A 22,887-nucleotide genomic window follows, 5' to 3' on the forward strand; every position below is an offset into this window, starting at 1 on the left:
AGACTCCGAATAATCCACAGAATAAGACCCCGAATAATCCACAGAATAAGACCCCGAATATTCCACAGAATAAGACCCCGAATAATCCACAGAATAAGACCCCGAAAAATCCACAGAATAAGACCCTGAATAATCCACAGAATAAGTCCCCAAATAATCCACAGACCCTGAATAATCCACAGAATAAGACCCCGAATATTCCACAGAATAAAACCCCAAATAATCCACAGAATAAGACCCCGAATAATCCACAGAATAAGGGTATGTTTCCACGGTCAGGAAACGCTGCTTTTTTGACGCTGCGCAGAGCTGCAGCGTCAAAAAAGCAGCGTCCAGATGTTCCAGCATAGTGGAGGGGATTTTATGAAATCCCGTCTCCACTATGCGTGGAAACCCGCACGCGGCGGCCCTGCGACTCCGGACATGCTGCGCATCTTTTCAGATCGCAGCATGTCCGTACACCTTGCGGGGACGCAGCGTCCCCGCAAGGCATATCACAGGGCCCTATGGGACAGAGCGATCATCCCGGATGTGAAGAGTTAACACATCCGGCATGATCGCGTCCCATTAAGGGGGCGGGGCTTAGCGCCGAGCGGCTTCGCCGCTGCGGCGATACCGCCGCCCATCCGTACCGTGGAGACATACCCTAAGACTCTGAATATTCCACAGAATAAGACCCGAAAAAAACACAGAATAAGTCCCCAAATAATCCACAGAATAAGAACCCAAATAATCCACAGAATAAGACCCCAAATAATCCACAAAATAAAACCCCGAATAATCCACAGAATAAGACCCCAAATAATCCACAAAATGAAACCCCGAATAATCCACAGAATAAGACCCCGAATAATCCACAGAATAAGACCCCGAATAATCCACAGAATAAGACCCCGAATAATCCACAGAATAAGACCCCGAATATTCCACAGAATAAGACTCCGAATAATCCACAGAATAAGACCCCGAATAATCCACAGAATAAGACCCCGAATATTCCACAGAATAAGACTCCGAATAATCCACAGAATAAGACCCCGAATAATCCACAGAATAAGACCCTGAAAAATCCACAGAATAAGTCCCCAAATAATCCACAGACCCTGAATAATCCACAGAATAAGACCCCGAATATTCCACAGAATAAAACCCCAAATAATCCACAGAATAAAACCCCAAATAATCCACAGAATAAGACCCCGAATAATCCACAGAATAAGACTCTGAATATTCCACAGAATAAGACCCCGAATAATCCACAGAATAAGACCCCGAATAATCCACAGAATAAGACCCCAAATAATCCACAGAATAAGACCCCGAATAATCCACAGAATAAGACCCCAAATAATCCACAGACTAAGACCCCGAATAATCCACAGAATAAGAGGCAGAATAATCCACAAAATAAAACCACGAATAATCCACAGAATAAGACCACGAATAATCCACAGAATAAGACCCCGAATAATCCACAGAATAAAACCCCGAATAATCCACAGAATAAGACCCCGAATATTCCACAGAATAAGACCCCGAATGATCCACAGAATAAGACCCCGAATGATCCACAGAATAAGACCCGGAATAATCCACAGAATAAGACCCCGAATAATCCACAGAATAAGACCCCGAATAATCCACAGAATAAGACCCCGAGTAATCCACAGAATAAGACCCCGAATATTCCACAGAATAAGACCCCGAATGATCCACAGAATAAGACCCCGAATGATCCACAGAATAAGACCCGGAATAATCCACAGAATAAGACCCTGAATAATCCACAGAATAAGTCCCCAAATAATCCACAGAATAAGACCCCGAATAATCCACAGACTAAGACCCCGAATAATCCACAGAATAAGACCCCGAATAATCCACAGAATAAGAGGCAGAATAATCCACAGAATAAAACCACGAATAATCCACAGAATAAGACCACGAATAATCCACAGAATAAGACCCCGAATAATCCACAGAATAAAACCCCGAATAATCCACAGAATAAGACCCCGAATATTCCACAGAATAAGACCCCGAATGATCCACAGAATAAGACCCGGAATAATCCACAGAATAAGACCCCGAATGATCCACAGAATAAGACCCGGAATAATCCACAGAATAAGACCCGGAATAATCCACAGAATAAGACCCGGAATAATCCACAGAAAAAGACCCCGAATAATCCACAGACACTCCTCCATATGGAATCTGATTAGAAGGGATCATATATATCTACTATATTCTCCACCTGCACAGACAGATCCCAGAACAGGTGTGATACTGTCTGCTGAGCCGTGTATCTAATCCTCTCCTGTGTGATACTGACTGCTGAGCTGTGTATCTAATCCTCTCCTGTGTGATACTGACTGCTGAGCTGTGTATCTAATCCTCTCCTGTGTGATACTGACTGCTGAGCCGTGTATCTAATCCTCTCCTGTGTGATACTGACTGCTGAGCCGTGTATCTAATCCCATCCTGTGTGATACTGACTGCTGAGCCGTGTATCTAATCCTCTCCTGTGTGATACTGACTGCTGAGCTGTGTATCTAATCCTCTCCTGTGTGATACTGACTGCTGAGCTGTGTATCTAATCCTCTCCTGTGTGATACTGTCTGCTGAGCCGTGTATCTAATCCTCTCCTGTGTTATACTGTCTGCTGAGCTGTGTATCTAATCCTCTCCTGTGTGATACTGTCTGCTGAGCCTTGTATCTAATCCTATCCTGTGTGATACTGACTGCTGAGCCGTGTATCTAATCCCCTCCTGTGTGATACTGACTGCTGAGCTGTGTATCTAATCCCCTCCTGTGTGATACTGACTGCTGAGCTGTGTATCTAATCCTCTCCTGTGTGATACTGACTGCTGAGCTGTGTATCTAATCCCCTCCTGTGTGATACTGACTGCTGAGCCGTGTATCTAATCCTCTCCTGTGTGATACTGTCTGCTGAGCTGTGTATCTAATCCTATCCTGTGTGATACTGACTGCTGAGCCGTGTATCTAATCCTCTCCTGTGTGAAACTGTCTGCTGAGCTGTGTATCTAATCCTCTCCTGTGTGATACTGTCTGCTGAGCCGTGTATCTAATCCTCTCCTGTGTGATACTGTCTGATGAGCCGTGTATCTAATCCTATCCTGTGTGATACTGTCTGCTGAGCCGTGTATCTAATCCTCTCCTGTGTGATACTGTCTGATGAGCTGTGTATCTAATCCTCTCCTGTGTGATACTGTCTGCTGAGCTGTGTATCTAATCGCCTCCTGTGTGATACTGCTGAGCCGTGTATCTAATCCTCTCCTGTGTGATACTGTCTGCTGAGCCGTGTATCTAATCCTCTCCTGTGTGATACTGACTGCTGAGCTGTGTATCTAATCCTCTCCTGTGTGATACTGACTGCTGAGCCGTGTATCTAATCCTCTCCTGTGTGATACTGCTGAGCCGTGTATCTAATCCTCTCCTGTGTGATACTGAGTGCTGAGCTGTGTATCTAATCCTCTCCTGTGTGATACTGACTGCTGAGCTGTGTATCTAATCCTCTCCTGTGTGATACTGACTGCTGAGCTGTGTATCTAATCCTCTCCTGTGTGATACTGACTGCTGAGCCGTGTATCTAATCCTATCCTGTGTGATACTGACTGCTGAGCTGTGTATCTAATCCTCTCCTGTGTGATACTGTCTGCTGAGCCTTGTATCTAATCCTATCCTGTGTGATACTGACTGCTGAGCCTAGTATCTAATCCTCTCCTGTGTGATACTGTCTGCTGAGCCGTGTATCTAATCCTCTCCTGTATGATACTGACTGCTGAGCCTTGTATCTAATCCTATCCTGTGTGATACTGTCTGCTGAGCCGTGTATCTAATCCTCTCCTGTGTGATACTGTCTGCTGAGCTGTGTATCTAATCCTCTCCTGTGTGATACTGTCTGCTGAGCCGTGTATCTAATCCTCTCCTGTGTGATACTGTCTGATGAGCCGTGTATCTAATCCTATCCTGTGTGATACTGTCTGCTGAGCCGTGTATCTAATCCTCTCCTGTGTGATACTGTCTGATGAGCCGTGTATCTAATCGCCTCCTGTGTGATACTGCTGAGCCGTGTATCTAATCCTCTCCTGTGTGATACTGTCTGCTGAGCCGTGTATCTAATCCTCTCCTGTGTGATACTGACTGCTGAGCTGTGTATCTAATCCTCTCCTGTGTGATACTGACTGCTGAGCCGTGTATCTAATCCTATCCTGTGTGATACTGCTGAGCCGTGTATCTAATCCTCTCCTGTGTGATACTGAATGCTGAGCTGTGTATCTAATCCTCTCCTATGTGATACTGACTGCTGAGCTGTGTATCTAATCCTCTCCTGTGTGATACTGACTGCTGAGCTGTGTATCTAATCCTCTCCTGTGTGATACTGACTGCTGAGCCGTGTATCTAATCCTATCCTGTGTGATACTGACTGCTGAGCCGTGTATCTAATCCTCTCCTGTGTGATACTGTCTGCTGAGCCGTGTATCTAATCCTATCCTGTGTGATACTGACTGCTGAGCTGTGTATCTAATCCTCTCCTGTGTGATACTGTCTGCTGAGCCGTGTATCTAATCCTCTCCTGTGTGATACTGTCTGCTGAGCTGTGTATCTAATCCTCTCCTGTGTGATACTGACTGCTGAGCCGTGTATCTAATCCTCTCCTGTGTGATACTGACTGCTGAGCCGTGTATATAATCCTATCCTGTGTGATACTGACTGCTGAGCCGTGTATCTAATCCTCTCCTGTGTGATACTGACTGCTGAGCCGTGTATCTAATCCTCTCCTGTGTGATACTGACTGCTGAGCCATGTATCTAATCCTCTCCTGTGTGATACTGACTGCTGAGCTGTGTATCTAATCCTCTCCTGTGTGATACTGACTGCTGAGCCGTGTATCTAATCCTATCCTGTGTGATACTGCTGAGCCGTGTATCTAATCCTCTCCTGTGTGATACTGAATGCTGAGCTGTGTATCTAATCCTCTCCTATGTGATACTGACTGCTGAGCTGTGTATCTAATCCTCTCCTGTGTGATACTGACTGCTGAGCTGTGTATCTAATCCTCTCCTGTGTGATACTGACTGCTGAGCCGTGTATCTAATCCTATCCTGTGTGATACTGACTGCTGAGCCGTGTATCTAATCCTCTCCTGTGTGATACTGTCTGCTGAGCCGTGTATCTAATCCTATCCTGTGTGATACTGACTGCTGAGCTGTGTATCTAATCCTCTCCTGTGTGATACTGTCTGCTGAGCCGTGTATCTAATCCTCTCCTGTGTGATACTGTCTGCTGAGCTGTGTATCTAATCCTCTCCTGTGTGATACTGACTGCTGAGCCGTGTATCTAATCCTCTCCTGTGTGATACTGACTGCTGAGCCGTGTATATAATCCTATCCTGTGTGATACTGACTGCTGAGCCGTGTATCTAATCCTCTCCTGTGTGATACTGACTGCTGAGCCATGTATCTAATCCTCTCCTGTGTGATACTGACTGCTGAGCTGTGTATCTAATCCTCTCCTGTGTGATACTGTCTGCTGAGCTGTGTAGACTCTTAGGTGGCTGCTGTTTAACCTCTTTTGACCAGCAGGTGGCGCCCGGTATTATGCCTGTAGCACAATGTTCTCTGTTCTATCACCTGTGACCAGCAGGTCACCATTACTCCAAAGCAACATGCCCGCTGCCTTGGAGTCATCCTTGATTCCGAGCTTTCATTCACCCCCCACATCCGATCACTGGCTCGCTCTTCTTATCTGCATCTCAAAAACATTTCCAGAATTCGCCCTTTTCTTACTTTCGACTCTGCAAAAACTCTTACTGTCTCACTTATTCATTCTCGTCTGGACTATTGTAACTCTCTACTAATCGGCCTCCCTCTTACCAAACTCTCCCCGCTCCAATCTGTCCTGAATGCTGCTGCCAGGATCATATTCCTCGCCAACCGTTACACCGATGCCTCTACCTTGTGCCAGTCATTACACTGGCTACCCATCCAATCCAGAATCCAGTACAAAACTACTACCCTCATCCACAAAGCACTCCATGGCTCAGCACCACCCTACATCTCCTCTCTGGTCTCAGTCTACCAACCTACCCGTGCCCTCCGCTCTGCTAATGACCTCAGGTTAGCATCCTCAATAATCAGAACCTCCCACTCCCGTCTCCAAGACTTTACACGTGCGGCGCCGATTCTTTGGAATGCACTACCTAGGTTAATACAATTAATCCCCAATCCCCACAGTTTTAAGCGTGCACTAAAAACTCATTTGTTCAGATTGGCCTACCGCCTCAACGCATTAACCTAACTATCCCTGTGTGGCCTATTAATAAAAAACAACAACATAATCACGTTCCTCCATCATGTTCTCATACACTTTATGCAGTTAATAGCCCTCTGTGTCTGTACTGTTACATACTTAGGCAGTTAACTGGTTCATGCAGCTTTACATGAACACCCGAGCCTTACACTATGGCTGGTCCGAATAACTAAAGCAATTGTTACCATCCACCTCTTGTGTCTCCCCTTTTCCTCATAGATTGTAAGCTTGCGAGCAGCAGGGCCCTCATTCCTCCTGGTATCTGTTTTGAACTGTGATTTCTGTTATGCTGTAATGTCTGTTGTCTGTATAAGTCCCCTCTATAAGTTGTAAAGCGCTGCGGAATATGTTGGCGCTATATAAATAAAATTATTATTATTATTAGGTGGCGCCCGGTATTATGTCTGTAGCAGTGTTCTCTGTGCTATCACCTGTGACCAGCAGGTGGTGCCCGGTATTATGCCTGTAGCACAATGTTCTCTGTGCTATCACCTGTGACCAGCAGGTGGCGCCCGGTATTATGCCTGTAGCACAATGTTCTCTGTGCTATCACCTGTGACCAGCAGGTGGCGCCCGGTATTATGCCTGTAGCACAATGTTCTCTGTGCTATCACCTGTGACCAGCAGGTGGTGCCCGGTATTATGCCTGTAGCACAATGTTCTCTGTGCTATCACCTGTGACCAGCAGGTGGCGCCCGGTATTATGTCTGTAGCAGTGTTCTCTGTGCTATCACCTGTGACCAGCAGGTGGCGCCCGGTATTATGCCTGTAGCACAATGTTCTCTGTGCTATCACCTGTGACCAGCAGGTGGCGCCCGGTATTATGCCTGTAGCACAATGTTCTCTGTGCTATCACCTGTGACCAGCAGGTGGCGCCCGGTATTATGCCTGTAGCACAATGTTCTCTGTGCTATCACCTGTGACCAGCAGGTGGCGCCCGGTATTATGCCTGTAGCACAATGTTCTCTGTGCTATCACCTGTGACCAGCAGGTGGTGCCCGGTATTATGCCTGTAGCACAATGTTCTCTGTGCTATCACCTGTGACCAGCAGGTGGCGCCCGGTATTATGCCTGTAGCACAATGTTCTCTGTGCTATCACCTGTGACCAGCAGGTGGTGCCCGGTATTATGCCTGTAGCAGTGTTCTCTGTGCTATCACCTGTGACCAGCAGGTGGCGCCCGGTATTATGCCTGTAGCACAATGTTCTCTGTGCTATCACCTGTGACCAGCAGGTTGCGCCCGGTATTATGCCTGTAGCACAATGTTCTCTGTGCTATCACCTGTGACCAGCAGGTGGCGCCCGGTATTATGCCTGTAGCACAATGTTCTCTGTGCTATCACCTGTGACCAGCAGGTGGCGCCCGGTATTATGCCTGTAGCAGTGTTCTCTGTGCTATCACCTGTGACCAGCAGGTGGCGCCCGGTATTATGCCTGTAGCAGTGTTCTCTGTGCTATCACCTGTGACCAGCAGGTGGCGCCCGGTATTATGCCTGTAGCAGTGTTCTCTGTGCTATCACCTGTGACCAGCAGGTGGCGCCCGGTATTATGCCTGTAGCACAATGTTCTCTGTGCTATCACCTGTGACCAGCAGGTGGCGCCCGGTATTATGCCTGTAGCACAATGTTCTCTGTGCTATCACCTGTGACCAGCAGGTGGCGCCCGGTATTATGCCTGTAGCACAATGTTCTCTGTGCTATCACCTGTGACCAGCAGGTGGCGCCCGGTATTATGCCTGTAGCACAATGTTCTCTGTGCTATCACCTGTGACCAGCAGGTGGCGCCCGGTATTATGCCTGTAGCACAATGTTCTCTGTGCTATCACCTGTGACCAGCAGGTGGCGCCCGGTATTATGCCTGTAGCACAATGTTCTCTGTGCTATCACCTGTGACCAGCAGGTGGTGCCCGGTATTATGCCTGTAGCACAATGTTCTCTGTGCTATCACCTGTGACCAGCAGGTGGCGCCCGGTATTATGCCTGTAGCACAATGTTCTCTGTGCTATCACCTGTGACCAGCAGGTGGCGCCCGGTATTATGCCTGTAGCACAATGTTCTCTGTGCTATCACCTGTGACCAGCAGGTGGCGCCCGGTATTATGCCTGTAGCACAATGTTCTCTGTGCTATCACCTGTGACCAGCAGGTGGCGCCCGGTATTATGCCTGTAGCACAATGTTCTCTGTGCTATCACCTGTGACCAGCAGGTGGCGCCCGGTATTATGCCTGTAGCACAATGTTCTCTGTGCTATCACCTGTGACTAGCAGGTTGCGCCCGGTATTATGCCTGTAGCACAATGTTCTCTGTGCTATCACCTGTGACCAGCAGGTGGCGCCCGGTATTATGCCTGTAGCACAATGTTCTCTGTGCTATCACCTGTGACCAGCAGGTGGCGCCCGGTATTATGCCTGTAGCAGTGTTCTCTGTGCTATCACCTGTGACCAGCAGGTGGCGCCCGGTATTATGCCTGTAGCACAATGTTCTCTGTGCTATCACCTGTGACCAGCAGGTGGCGCCCGGTATTATGCCTGTAGCACAATGTTCTCTGTGCTATCACCTGTGACCAGCAGGTGGCGCCCGGTATTATGCCTGTAGCACAATGTTCTCTGTGCTATCACCTGTGACCAGCAGGTGGCGCCCGGTATTATGCCTGTAGCACAATGTTCTCTGTGCTATCACCTGTGACCAGCAGGTGGCGCCCGGTACTATGCCTGTAGCAGTGTTCTCTGTGCTATCACCTGTGACCAGCAGGTGGCGCCCGGTATTATGCCTGTAGCACAATGTTCTCTGTGCTATCACCTGTGACCAGCAGGTGGCGCCCGGTATTATGCCTGTAGCACAATGTTCTCTGTGCTATCACCTGTGACCAGCAGGTGGCGCCCGGTATTATGCCTGTAGCACAATCTTCTCTGTGCTATCACCTGTGACCAGCAGGTGGCGCCCGGTATTATGCCTGTAGCCCAGTGTTCTCTGTGCTATCACCTGTGACCAGCAGGTGGCGCCCGGTATTATGCCTGTAGCACAATGTTCTCTGTGCTATCACCTGTGACCAGCAGGTGGCGCCCGGTATTATGCCTGTAGCACAATGTTCTCTGTGCTATCACCTGTGACCAGCAGGTGGCGCCCGGTATTATGCCTGTAGCACAATGTTCTCTGTGCTATCACCTATGACCAGCAGGTGGCGTCCGGTATTATGCCTGTAGCACAATGTTCTCTGTGCTATCACCTGTGACCAGCAGGTGGCGCCCGGTATTATGCCTGTAGCACAATGTTCTCTGTGCTATCACCTGTGACCAGCAGGTGGCGCCCGGTATTATGCCTGTAGCACAATGTTCTCTGTGCTATCACCTGTGACCAGCAGGTGGCGCCCGGTATTATGCCTGTAGCACAATGTTCTCTGTGCTATCACCTGTGACCAGCAGGTGGCGCCCGGTATTATGCCTGTAGCACAATGTTCTCTGTGCTATCACCTGTGACCAGCAGGTGGCGCCCGGTATTATGCCTGTAGCACAATGTTCTCTGTGCTATCACCTGTGACCAGCAGGTGGTGCCCGGTATTATGCCTGTAGCACAATGTTCTCTGTGCTATCACCTGTGACCAGCAGGTGGCGCCCGGTATTATGCCTGTAGCCCAGTGTTCTCTGTGCTATCACCTGTGACCAGCAGGTGGTGCCCGGTATTATGCCTGTAGCACAATGTTCTCTGTGCTATCACCTGTGACCAGCAGGTGGCGCCCGGTATTATGCCTGTAGCAGTGTTCTCTGTGCTATCACCTGTGACCAGCAGGTGGCGCCCGGTATTATGCCTGTAGCACAATGTTCTCTGTGCTATCACCTGTGACCAGCAGGTGGCGCCCGGTATTATGCCTGTAGCACAATGTTCTCTGTGCTATCACCTGTGACCAGCAGGTGGCGCCCGGTATTATGCCTGTAGCACAATGTTCTCTGTGCTATCACCTGTGACCAGCAGGTGGCGCCCGGTATTATGCCTGTAGCACAATGTTCTCTGTGCTATCACCTGTGACCAGCAGGTGGCGCCCGGTATTATGCCTGTAGCACAATGTTCTCTGTGCTATCACCTGTGACCAGCAGGTGGCGCCCGGTATTATGCCTGTAGCAGTGTTCTCTGTGCTATCACCTGTGACCAGCAGGTGGCGCCCGGTATTATGCCTGTAGCACAATGTTCTCTGTGCTATCACCTATGACCAGCAGGTGGCGCCCGGTATTATGCCTGTAGCAGTGTTCTCTGTGCTATCACCTATGACCAGCAGGTGGCACCCGGTATTATGCCTGTAGCACAATGTTCTCTGTGCTATCACCTATGACCAGCAGGTGGCGCCCGGTATTATGCCTGTAGCAGTGTTCTCTGTGCTATCACCTGTGACCAGCAGGTGGCGCCCGGTATTATGCCTGTAGCACAATGTTCTCTGTGCTATCACCTATGACCAGCAGGTGGCGCCCGGTATTATGCCTGTAGCACAATGTTCTCTGTGCTATCACCTGTGACCAGCAGGTGGCGCCCGGTATTATGCCTGTAGCAGTGTTCTCTGTGCTATCACCTGTGACCAGCAGGTGGCGCCCGGTACTATGCCTGTAGCAGTGTTCTCTGTGCTATCACCTGTGACCAGCAGGTGGCGCCCGGTATTATGCCTGTAGCAGTGTTCTCTGTGCTATCACCTATGACCAGCAGGTGGCACTTGTAGCACAGTGATCTGGGTGCTCCGCGTTTCACATTACTCTTATATTACACAGGTGCTGCTGCAGTGACATCTGTGATGTGTGATGTAAACTGGTGACCACAGGAGAGGGGTTCTGCTCCCATTACAGAACACTACAGTCAGTCTCTACCTGAAATGGCTGATAACAGGGAACAATAGATTTTATTCAGCTGTAATGCACTTAGCAGACAGGGCAGAGAATGCAGCGCGGGGCGGATCACGCTCAGGTTTATTGTGGACTCAGCCTGAAAGTCTCAGTTCAATGAGCAACAGAATAGTGAGCGTGGGAACGCGGGCCGAGGACGAGCGACACAATGACAGGAGGAAACCGTATCAGTCACATGACAGTGACAAGAAGACGATCCTGTGAATAACCCCTGTATAACACATGAGATTCCAACATGCACAATGTGACGCTTAAAAGGGTTTTTGCTTGTTGTCAGTGAATAGTAACATTCTGCTTTACATTCAGAGACTTAAAACCTCTGTAGACTTAATATGTCCAATCCTCTGTGAGCTAAACAGAATACAGACTGATACTTTGTAACAAACTATCAGCACAGGGGAGAGATTTGTGCTGTTTTTGTGTTTAGTTCACAGAGGATTGTCTATGCAGGGCACAACTCTAACATCAGTGAGAAGTAATTAGATCAGGATAGGCTTTTGTCTTTCAGGTGTAAACACAAAAATACCATTTACTGATAGCAAGCAGAACCATCTGTCTAATATACTCCTATTATTTTGGCACAGGAGACCCTCAGCCATCCTAATATCACAGCCCTAATGGTGGAGAAAGAGGACTGCTCAACCCATGGATCTACCTATAGCCATTTTTAAAGTAGGAGTCAAATGAGACCCCATGGCGGTACCCCAGAGAATCACTAGTGGATATAGAGGCTCCTGCCACATAAAGGTACAGTAGTGCTATTAATAGGAAGGTAATGTAGGAGAGGCCTCGGTTTTTACCCATGGGCTCTAAATATTTAAGCTCCCCCTATGTTGAATCACTGTCCACCTGCCTTTCTCATCTTTCCTATCAGTCCCTGATCCCTTCACTACAGATTTCAAAATTTCGCCACTTTCTCATCCTACAAAAATAATCTGAAACTTGTTTTATGCTTCTTTTAATTATATTTGTATTAAAAGATTAATGTGTCCCCCACTGCCCCTCCTCCCCCCAAAAAAAAAGTTTTGAAGAAAAGTTTTATATTCCAGACTTTGATTTCTTTTAAAATTTCAGCCAATTATGTGCATGTCCCCCTCCCCCAGTCCGGCCCGGAGGACAGGAGGGGGCTGTGTGACGGAGGAGAGGAGGAGACATTCAGGGGGATCCTGAAATCTGGAGAGGAGAGAACCATGAGAGGCGAGGAGCAGCATGAGCCAACACATGGGGCCGGCGCCTGGTAAGAGGTGAGTGCACACTCATACAGGAGGCTGATACACCGAGGAAAAGCACCGCGAGGGGCCAATATGGATCTTATACATGTATAATGGGAAAGGGAGAAAATACAGATTAGAAAAAACTTTTTGACAGAGAGGGTGATCAATGAGTGGAGCAGGCGGCCACGAGAGGTGGTGAGTTCTCCTCCAATGGAAGTCTTCACACAGAGGCTGGACAGACATCTGTCGGAGATGGAGTAGTGACTACTGCATTGAGTGGGGGTCAGACACAAGGACCCCGGGGGTCCCTTCCAACTCTAACATTCTATGGTTCTAAGATCTACACCTCCCACTGTTATATATAATCTGTGCACATGGTATACAGTACGTATAGTGTACAGTATACACATCACACACTATATATAAACACTTGTATATACTATATCCACATTATAGACCATATACACGTGGCCTTATTACACACTTGTGTATACTATACACTCATTATTGTACATGTGTGGATTTGTCTGTTACCCACTATAATATATACAGTGGCGACAGAGGCGTAGCTCGGGTTTTGGTTCAGGGGGGGCGAAGCTTCTGAGCGGCCCCCTAACCAGGTAACCTTGATTACAGCTGTGTGACGCGCCCTAATAGTGGAGGAGAACCTCAGCAGATGACCGCGATGCTACTGAAGACAACCTCTATATAAAGACCAACATGGATATTACCGCCATATGGTCAGTGGTAGATACCAGCCCTACAGAACATATAAGAGATCACAGCACAGTTACAGATGGTTACTTACCGCTGACGTCCTCTCTGATGGAATCGTTCACTTTTCCCGTCTTTTCCATCTGGCCCAGACCGACATGACGACTTCTTCCAGCTACAACTCATCTGCAGAGAATACAACAAAGACACATTTCACTTCTCACATTCCAGCCCCATCACCATCTATTCCCAACCTGCACAAACCCCTCATCCTGCTGATACCCCAATACTGAGCCACTGTTGCGTATGTGTCCTTATTACTGCCCCTGATACCCCAATACTGAGCCGCTGCTGCTGTATGTGACCCTAATACCCCAATACTGAGCCGCTGCTGCTGTATGTGACCCTATTACTGCCCCTAATATCCCAATACTGAGCCGCTGCTGCTGTATGTGTCCCTATTACTGCCCCTAATATCCCAATACTGAGCCGCTGCTGCCGTATGTGACCCTATTACTGCCCCTGATACCCCAATACTGAGCCGCTGCTGCCGTATGTGTCCCTATTACTGCCCCTGATACCCCAATACTGAGCCGCTGCTGCCGTATGTGTCCCTAATACTGCCCCTGATACCCCAATACTGAGCCGCTGCTGCCGTATGTGACCCTATTACTGCCCCTGATACCCCAATACTGAGCCGCTGCTGCCGTATGTGTCCCTATTACTGCACCTGATACCCCAATACTGAGCCGCTGCTGCCGTATGTGTCCCTATTACTGCCCCTGATACCCCAATACTGAGCCGCTGCTGCCGTATGTGTCCCTAATACTGCCCCTGATACCCCAATACTGAGCCGCTGCTGCCGTATGTGTCCCTAATACTGCCCCTAATATCCCAATACTGAGCCGCTGCTGCCGTATGTGACCCTATTACTGCCCCTAATACCCCAATACTGAGCCGCTGCTGCCGTATGTGTCCCTATTACTGCACCTGATATCCCAATACTGAGCCGCTGCTGCTGTATGTGACCCTATTACTGCCCCTGATACCCCAATACTGAGCCTCTGCTGCCGTATGTGTCCCTATTACTGCACCTGATATCCCAATGCTGAGCCGCTGCTGCCGTATGTGTCCCTATTACTGCCCCTGATACCCCAATACTGATCCTCTGCTGCCGTATGTGTCCCTATTACTGCACCTGATACCCCAATACTGAGCCGCTGCTGCCGTATGTGTCCCTATTACTGCACCTGATACCCCAATACTGATCCTCTGCTGCCGTATGTGTCCCTATTACTGCACCTGATACCCCAATACTGAGCCGCTGCTGCCGTATGTGACCCTATTACTGCACCTGATACCCCAATACTGAGCCGCTGCTGCCGTATGTGTCCCTATTACTGCACCTGATACCCCAATACTGATCCTCTGCTGCCGTATGTGACCCTATTACTGCACCTGATACCCCAATACTGAGCCGCTGCTGCCGTATGTGTCCCTATTACTGCCCCTGATACCCCAATACTGAGCCGCTGCTGCCGTATGTGTCCCTATTACTGCCCCTAATATCCCAATACTGAGCCGCTGCTGCCGTATGTGACCCTATTACTGCCCCTGATACCCCAATACTGAGCTGCTGCTGCCGTATGTGTCCCTATTACTGCCCCTAATATCCCAATACTGAGCCGCTGCTGCCGTATGTGACCCTATTACTGCCCCTGATACCCCAATACTGAGCCGCTGCTGCCGTATGTGTCCCTATTACTGCCCCTGATACCCCAATACTGAGCCGCTGCTGCCGTATGTGTCCCTATTACTGCACCTGATACCCCAATACTGAGCCTCTGCTGCCGTATGTGTCCTTATTACTGCCCCTGATACCCCAATACTGAGGTGCTGCTGCCGTATGTGTCCCTATTACTGCCCCTGATACCCCAATACTGAGCCGCTGCTGCCGTATGTGTCCTTATTACTGCCCCTGATACCCCAATACTGAGGTGCTGCTGCCGTATGTGTCCCTATTACTGCACCTGATACCCCAATACTGAGCCGCTGCTGCCGTATGTGTCCCTATTACTGCCCCTGATACCCCAATACTGAGCCGCTGCTGCCGTATGTGCCCCTATTACTGCACCTGATACCCCAATACTGAGCCGCTGCTGCCGTATGTGTCCCTATTACTGCCCCTGATACCCCAATACTGAGCCTCTGCTGCCGTATGTGTCCTTATTACTGCCCCTGATACCCCAATACTGAGCCTCTGCTGCCGTATGTGCCCCTATTACTGCCCCTGATACCCCAATACTGAGCCTCTGCTGCCGTATGTGTCCCTATTACTGCCCCTGATACCCCAATACTGAGCCGCTGCTGCCGTATGTGTCCCTATTACTGCACCTGATACCCCAATACTGAGCCGCTGCTGCCGTATGTGTCCTTATTACTGCACCTGATACCCCAATACTGAGCCACTGCTGCCATATGTGACCCTATTACTGCCCCTGATACCCCAATACTGAGCCGCTGCTGCCGTATGTGTCCTTATTACTGCCCCTGATACCCCAATACTGAGCCGCTGCTGCCATATGTGTCCTTATTACTGCACCTGATACCCCAATACTGAGCCACTGCTGCCGTATGTGTCCCTATTACTGCCCCTGATACCCCAATACTGAGCCGCTGCTGCCGTATGTGTCCCTATTACTGCCCCTGATACCCCAATACTGAGCCGCTGCTGCCGTATATGTCCCTATTACTGCACCTGATACCCCAATACTGAGCCGCTGCTGCCGTATGTGTCCCTATTACTGCACCTGATACCCCAATACTGAGCCGCTGCTGCCGTATGTGTCCCTATTACTGCACCTGATACCCCAATACTGAGCCACTGCTGCCGTATGTGTCCCTATTACTGCACCTGATACCCCAATACTGAGCCGCTGCTGCCGTATGTGTCCCTAATACTGCCCCTGATACCCCAATACTGAGCCGCTGCTGCCGTATGTGACCCTATTACTGCCCCTGATACCCCAATACTGAGCCGCTGCTGCCGTATGTGTCCCTATTACTGCACCTGATACCCCAATACTGAGCCGCTGCTGCCGTATGTGTCCCTATTACTGCCCCTGATACCCCAATACTGAGCCGCTGCTGCCGTATGTGTCCCTAATACTGCCCCTGATACCCCAATACTGAGCCGCTGCTGCCGTATGTGTCCCTAATACTGCCCCTAATATCCCAATACTGAGCCGCTGCTGCCGTATGTGACCCTATTACTGCCCCTGATACCCCAATACTGAGCCGCTGCTGCCGTATGTGTCCCTATTACTGCACCTGATACCCCAATACTGAGCCGCTGCTGCCGTATGTGTCCCTATTACTGCACCTGATACCCTAATACTGAGCCTCTGCTGCCGTATGTGTCCCTATTACTGCACCTGATATCCCAATACTGAGCCGCTGCTGCTGTATGTGACCCTATTACTGCCCCTGATACCCCAATACTGAGCCTCTGCTGCCGTATGTGTCCCTATTACTGCACCTGATATCCCAATGCTGAGCCGCTGCTGCCGTATGTGTCCCTATTACTGCCCCTAATATCCCAATACTGAGCCGCTGCTGCCGTATGTGACCCTATTACTGCCCCTGATACCCCAATACTGAGCTGCTGCTGCCGTATGTGTCCCTATTACTGCCCCTAATATCCCAATACTGAGCCGCTGCTGCCGTATGTGACCCTATTACTGCCCCTGATACCCCAATACTGAGCCGCTGCTGCCGTATGTGTCCCTATTACTGCACCTGATACCCCAATACTGAGCCTCTGCTGCCGTATGTGTCCTTATTACTGCCCCTGATACCCCAATACTGAGGTGCTGCTGCCGTATGTGTCCCTATTACTGCCCCTGATACCCCAATACTGAGCCGCTGCTGCCGTATGTGTCCTTATTACTGCCCCTGATACCCCAATACTGAGGTGCTGCTGCCGTATGTGTCCCTATTACTGCACCTGATACCCCAATACTGAGCCGCTGCTGCCGTATGTGTCCCTATTACTGCCCCTGATACCCCAATACTGAGCCGCTGCTGCCGTATGTGCCCCTATTACTGCACCTGATACCCCAATACTGAGCCGCTGCTGCCGTATGTGTCCCTATTACTGCCCCTGATACCCCAATACTGAGCCTCTGCTGCCGTATGTGTCCCTATTACTGCACCTGATACCCCAATACTGAGCCTCTGCTGCCGTATGTGTCCTTATTACTGCCCCTGATACCCCAATACTGAGCCGCTGCTGCCGTATGTGTCCTTATTACTGCACCTGATACCCCAATACTGAGCCACTGCTGCCATATGTGACCCTATTACTGCCCCTGATACCCCAATACTGAGCCGCTGCTGCCGTATGTGTCCTTATTACTGCCCCTGATACCCCAATACTGAGCCGCTGCTGCCGTATGTGTCCTTATTACTGCACCTGATACCCCAATACTGAGCCACTGCTGCCGTATGTGTCCCTATTACTGCCCCTGATACCCCAATACTGAGCCGCTGCTGCCGTATGTGTCCCTATTACTGCCCCTGATACCCCAATACTGAGCCACTGCTGCCGTATGTGTCCCTATTACTGCCACTCATACCCCAATACTGAGCCGCTGCTGCCGTATGTGTCCCTATTACTGCCCCTGATACCCCAATACTGAGCCTCTGCTGCCGTATGTGTCCCTATTACTGCACCTGATACCCCAATACTGAGCCGCTGCTGCCGTATGTGACCCTATTACTGCACCTGATACCCCAATACTGAGCCGCTGCTGCCATATGTGACCCTATTACTGCCCCTGATACCCCAATACTGAGCCGCTGCTGCCGTATGTGACCCTATTACTGCACCTGATACCCCAATACTGAGCCGCTGCTGCCATATGTGACCCTATTACTGCCCCTGATACCCCAATACTGAGCCGCTGCTGCCGTATGTGTCCCTATTACTGCCCCTGATACCCCAATACTGAGCCGCTGCTGCCGTATGTGTCCCTATTACTGCACCTGCTGTGCGGTTCTCTGTGCCCACATTTTACCCCCTAGAAAGTAATATTGCCCTGTATGCCCCTTTGATAGTCACAGTAATCTGAGTTGCCCCCTCACTGTATAGTACCACCCACACACTATACTGACCCCTTAGTAGCCTCCAAACTGTTTGATGGCTCCAACACTGTATAATGGCCCCTTCACTGTAATCTCCACACTGTATGATGGCCCCCATAGATAACCTCCATATAGTATAATGTGCCAGATAGTCCTCAATATAATAAAAGGCAGCACCCCCATAGGCAGATCCTGTATATAAGGCTGCACCGATGTGGGGGATGATGGGAGAAGGAGCACAGTGCAGCGCTCCTTCCCTCGTCACCACGGTCAGCTCTATCAGCTAGATGCGGATACAGCAGGCGTGTACTATGGAGGACAGAGAATGAACTTCAATCCCATATTGCAGCCAACATGCAGCCAGCGGGTAAGGAAAGGGTGAATCAAACACCCGAAAACCCCGCCCCTATGGCTAAAATTGTTCCCTCCAAATTCAGGTGACAGTGTCCCTTTAAGTATATTAGGTTTATGCGGATGATTGGATGCAGCGGTAACTGAGACCCTGTACCTTTCCTGTCCCCTCTGCAGGACCCCCCACCCCATAGCCCCCGGTGATGGCAGTGAGTGTGGAGTCCGTGAGTCTCCTGCTCCTCTCCCTCCTGGACGTGCCCTGGATCTGCTGCCTGCCCAGCGCCCTGTGCCCGCACACCGCCTTCTACCATGGCTGCTGGATCAGACGCTTCCCCGGACTAGTCCTCAGTTTCTCCGGATCGGAGCAGCGCGGAGCCCGGCTGTTACAGAGGCGTCCAGAGCCCTCCGCCCAAATGTGCAGCCGCAAGTGCTGCCACCAAGGTATTCCAGGAGCACTTCTACTACAGTGTGTCAGCGCAGGTCACATGCGCATGTAACAAACCCTCTGCTGCATTTCATAATTTCGTTTCGACCCTTTGTTCCCAGATTCGTGCAACGTGGCCGTCTTTTACTCCGAGACGAGCGCTGAGAGCGGAGACTGTCACCTGGTGCATTGCCCCGAGCCCGAGAGCTGCCTCCTCCAGCTCCGAGAGCGCAGCGTCCTCTACACGGTCACAGCAGGTAAGTCCTCCGCAGAGCGCATCATGGGGACTCTCTTAGATCTTCATGGCAATCACGGTAAGTGATTCCCCGTCCTCACCGTCACTCTCATAGACAGAGGAAGTAGCTAACTTCTCCTCCTCCAGCTCCGAGAGCGCAGCGTCCTCTACATCAGGGGTGTCAAACTGCATTCCTTGAGGGCCGCCAACAGGTCATGTTTTCAGGATTTCCTTAGCATTCCACAAGGTGCTGGAATCATTCTGTGCAGGTGATTAAATTATCACCTGTGCAATACAAGGAAATCCTGAAAACATGACCTGTTGGCGGCCCTCGAGGAATGCAGTTTGACACCTCTGCTCTACATGGTCACAGCAGGTAAGTCCTCCGTAGCGCGCTCCATGGGGACTCTCTGAGCTTCCTGGCAATCAATAAGACCATGTGCACACGTTCAGTATTTTTCGTGTTTTTTTCGCTATAAAAACGTGATAAAAACGTGAAAAAAACGCTTACATAAGCCTCCCATTATTTTCAGTGTATTCCGCATTTCTTGTGCAAATGTTGCATTTTTTTCCGCGAAAAAATCGCATCGCGGAAAAAAAAGCAACATGTTCATTAAATTTGCGGAATTGCGGGGATTCCGCACACCTAGTAAAGCATTGATCTGCTTACTTCCCGCACGGGGCTGTGCACACCATGCGGGAAGTAAGCAGATCATGTGCGGTTGGTACCCAGGGTGGAGGAGAGGAGACTCTCCTCCACGGACTGGGCACCATATAATTGGTAAAAAAAAAAAGAATTAAAATAAAAAATAGTCATACACTCCCCTTCGATGGCCCCCAGAGTCTTCCCGCCTCTCAGCGGTGCACGCTGCCGCTTCTGTTCCTATAGATGGTGTGTGTGAAGGACCTGCGATGATGTCGCGGTCACATGACCGCGAAGACGTCGCAGTCACGTGACCGCGACGTCATCGAAGGTCCTGCACACACACACCATCTATAGGAACGGACGCCGCTGAGGAGATCGGCTGTCTGCAGGTGAGTATAACCATTTTTGTTATTATTTTTAACATTCTATCTTTTTACTATAGATGCGGCATAGGCTGCATCTATAGTAAAAATTTGGTCACACTTGTCAAACAGTATGTTTGACAAGTGTGACCAACCTGTCAGTCAGTTTTCCAAGCGATGCTACAGATCGCTTGGAAAACTTTAGCATTCTGCAAGCTAATTACGCTTGCAAAATGCTAAAAAAATGCGAAAAAAACGCGGAAAGAAGCATGCGGATTTCTTGCAGAAAATTTCCGGTTTTCTTCAGGAAATTTCTGCAAGAAATCCTGACGTGTGCACATACCCTAATAGTAAGTGATCCCCCATCCTTACCTTCACTCGCTCTCAGAGAGAGGAAGTAGCTAACTTCTCCTCCTCCAGCTCCGAGAGCGCAGCGTCCTCTACACGGTCACAGCAGGTAGGTCCTCCCTACCACGCATCATAGGGACTCTCTTAGCTTCCTGGCAATCAATCACAGTAAGTGGTCCCCACCTTCGCTCGCTCTCAGAGAGGAAGTAGCTAACTTCTCCTCCTCCAGCTATGAGAGCGCATGGTCCTCTACACAGTCACAGAAGGTAGGTCCTCCATAGCGCGCGTCACGGGGACACTCTTAGCTCTTCATGGACATCAATCACATTATCGCTCTCATAGACAGAGGAAGTAGCTAACTTCTCCTCCTCCAGCTATTAGAGCGCATGGTCCTCTACACAGTCACAGAAGGTAGGTCCTCCATAGCGCACGTCACGGGGACTCTTCATGGACATCAATCACATTATCGCTCTCATAGACAGAGGAAGTAGCTAACTTGTCCACCTCCAGCTCCGAGAGCGCAGCGTCCTCTACACGGTCACAGCAGGTAAGTCTTCCATAGCGCGCCTCATGGACTCTCTGAGCTTCCTGTCAGTCAGTCACAGTAAGTGGTCCCCCGTCCCCACCTTCACTCGCTCTCAGAGAGAGGAAGTAGCTAACTTGTCCTCCTGTAGTCGCCGTCATTTGCTTAAACTTCGGACGTGCTGACGATCATCGGGTTTCCCCTTTAGGTGTGGATCCGGATCTGCTGGTATTCGATCAACTGGAACAGATCGACCTGAACCCTCGGTCATCCCTAAAGTGGGAGCGTCTGAACATATCCCGGGTGCCTCCGACCCTCGGACCCTCCAAGGAGCCTCAGTCTTTGCCCACCAGTCCACACGATGAGCCGACGGCAACCCAGCCCCTGTCCCCGGCGGACTCTCCTCTCCGCTCTTTGGCTCCCACTTATTCTCCTCCAATCACTGCTCAAGACTCGACGTCGGTCTTCCCCCGAGGAGCCGAGATGCCCGACAAGGAGGCCCCTCCGTCCTCACCGCCCCTGGATCGCCCGGAGCTGCAGAGCCCCGCGCACCTGGACAGCAGCAAGCAGCACGTGAACGAAACCAAGGGCCACGGCGGCCGGAACCAAACGTACGACGGGGAAATCGAGGACCCCGAGGACACCTGGGCCAGTCTGTGGCCCCTTCCTACGATGATCGGGTCCACGGTGACCCTATTGTGCTGCTGCTCGGGGGTCCTGGCGTTTGGGTGCTGTAGGAGGCGGCGACGCGGGAGGTACCGGCCCTGGAGGGCACCGAGGACCGGCACAAGGACCCTCATTACTTGCACTCTGCTCAAGGAGAAGGACTGACCCTCGGGCCCCCATACGCCCCCTGGTGGATAATACTGGTACTGAAAAGTGAGGGCCCCGAACTACCTGGAGGGGAGGCAGCTGCACCCCCAACATTGCAGCCGCAGGACACTTCCCCAGGACATTTGGGACGATAATTAAAAGTTTGCACCTAAAAAAAAAAACTGCAACATTATCCTTGCACTTTGGGGTGTGTATACTTTTGCATGCAATGTGTCATTTACCATTCCAGTGCACAGGATCGAAAAAGAAGCAACTTTGTATCTAGTCCTGATGAGAAGTTTCCTACCGTTCTGCATCTACAGCACCAGGGCAGAGCGATGCGTCTCCAGGGCGACAGACTACAAATAACCCGTGTAGTTGGGGTCCCGTATCCATGTGATTCTGCCTCCTCTGCAGGGGGGGGGGGGGGGGGAAAGAGACAGGACACATAGGTCTGCAATGGAGCTGTGTACTCATAACGGCAGACCTTTTTTTTTTGCAAAAGTTCACACACCTCTTTTCTAGGCGCCTGTATACGCAAAACGGATTTATTTTTCATCGAGACTATTTTGCTAACTTTTTTTGAGCCCTAAAAGGTATGTTGCAAAAGTCCTCACACCTCCAGCGCGATGAGAGCCTGAAAAATGTGCACTTTTTTTTTTACCTACTAGAAATGTGACATTCGATAATCCAGAAAAGTCTGACAATCAGACACAGATTTATTTATTTTTTTGGAGAATCATGCAGTGAGATGCAATTTGATAATCCAGAATATCTGATAATCTGGAAAAGTCTCAGATCCCATTGATGCCGGATTAAAGGAATTTCCTATTTGTTGGCGCTGTTTGCCCGGCGGTGAGTGTATCCCCCCGTCCTCCTCCTCACCTTAGTCGGGG

The 22,887-nt window shown here is 50.0% G+C and overlaps 1 protein-coding gene across 1 annotated transcript; it reads left to right on the plus strand.

Annotated features, from left to right (window-relative positions):
• The first annotated feature begins 12,354 nt into the window (after positions 1–12,354).
• Positions 12,355–22,831, plus strand: MANSC4 (MANSC domain containing 4). Its single transcript, XM_077267004.1, has 4 exons — positions 12,355–12,460; positions 18,818–19,081; positions 19,187–19,321; positions 21,387–22,831. Exons 2-4 carry the CDS (start codon positions 18,844–18,846, stop codon positions 22,007–22,009), a joined length of 996 nt encoding a protein of 331 aa, XP_077123119.1. The 5' UTR covers positions 12,355–12,460; positions 18,818–18,843; the 3' UTR covers positions 22,010–22,831.
• The last annotated feature ends 56 nt before the right edge of the window (positions 22,832–22,887 follow it).

The sequence above is a fragment of the Ranitomeya variabilis genome, chromosome 5, assembly GCF_051348905.1.
Source record: "Ranitomeya variabilis isolate aRanVar5 chromosome 5, aRanVar5.hap1, whole genome shotgun sequence".
NCBI lineage: Eukaryota > Metazoa > Chordata > Amphibia > Anura > Dendrobatidae > Ranitomeya > Ranitomeya variabilis.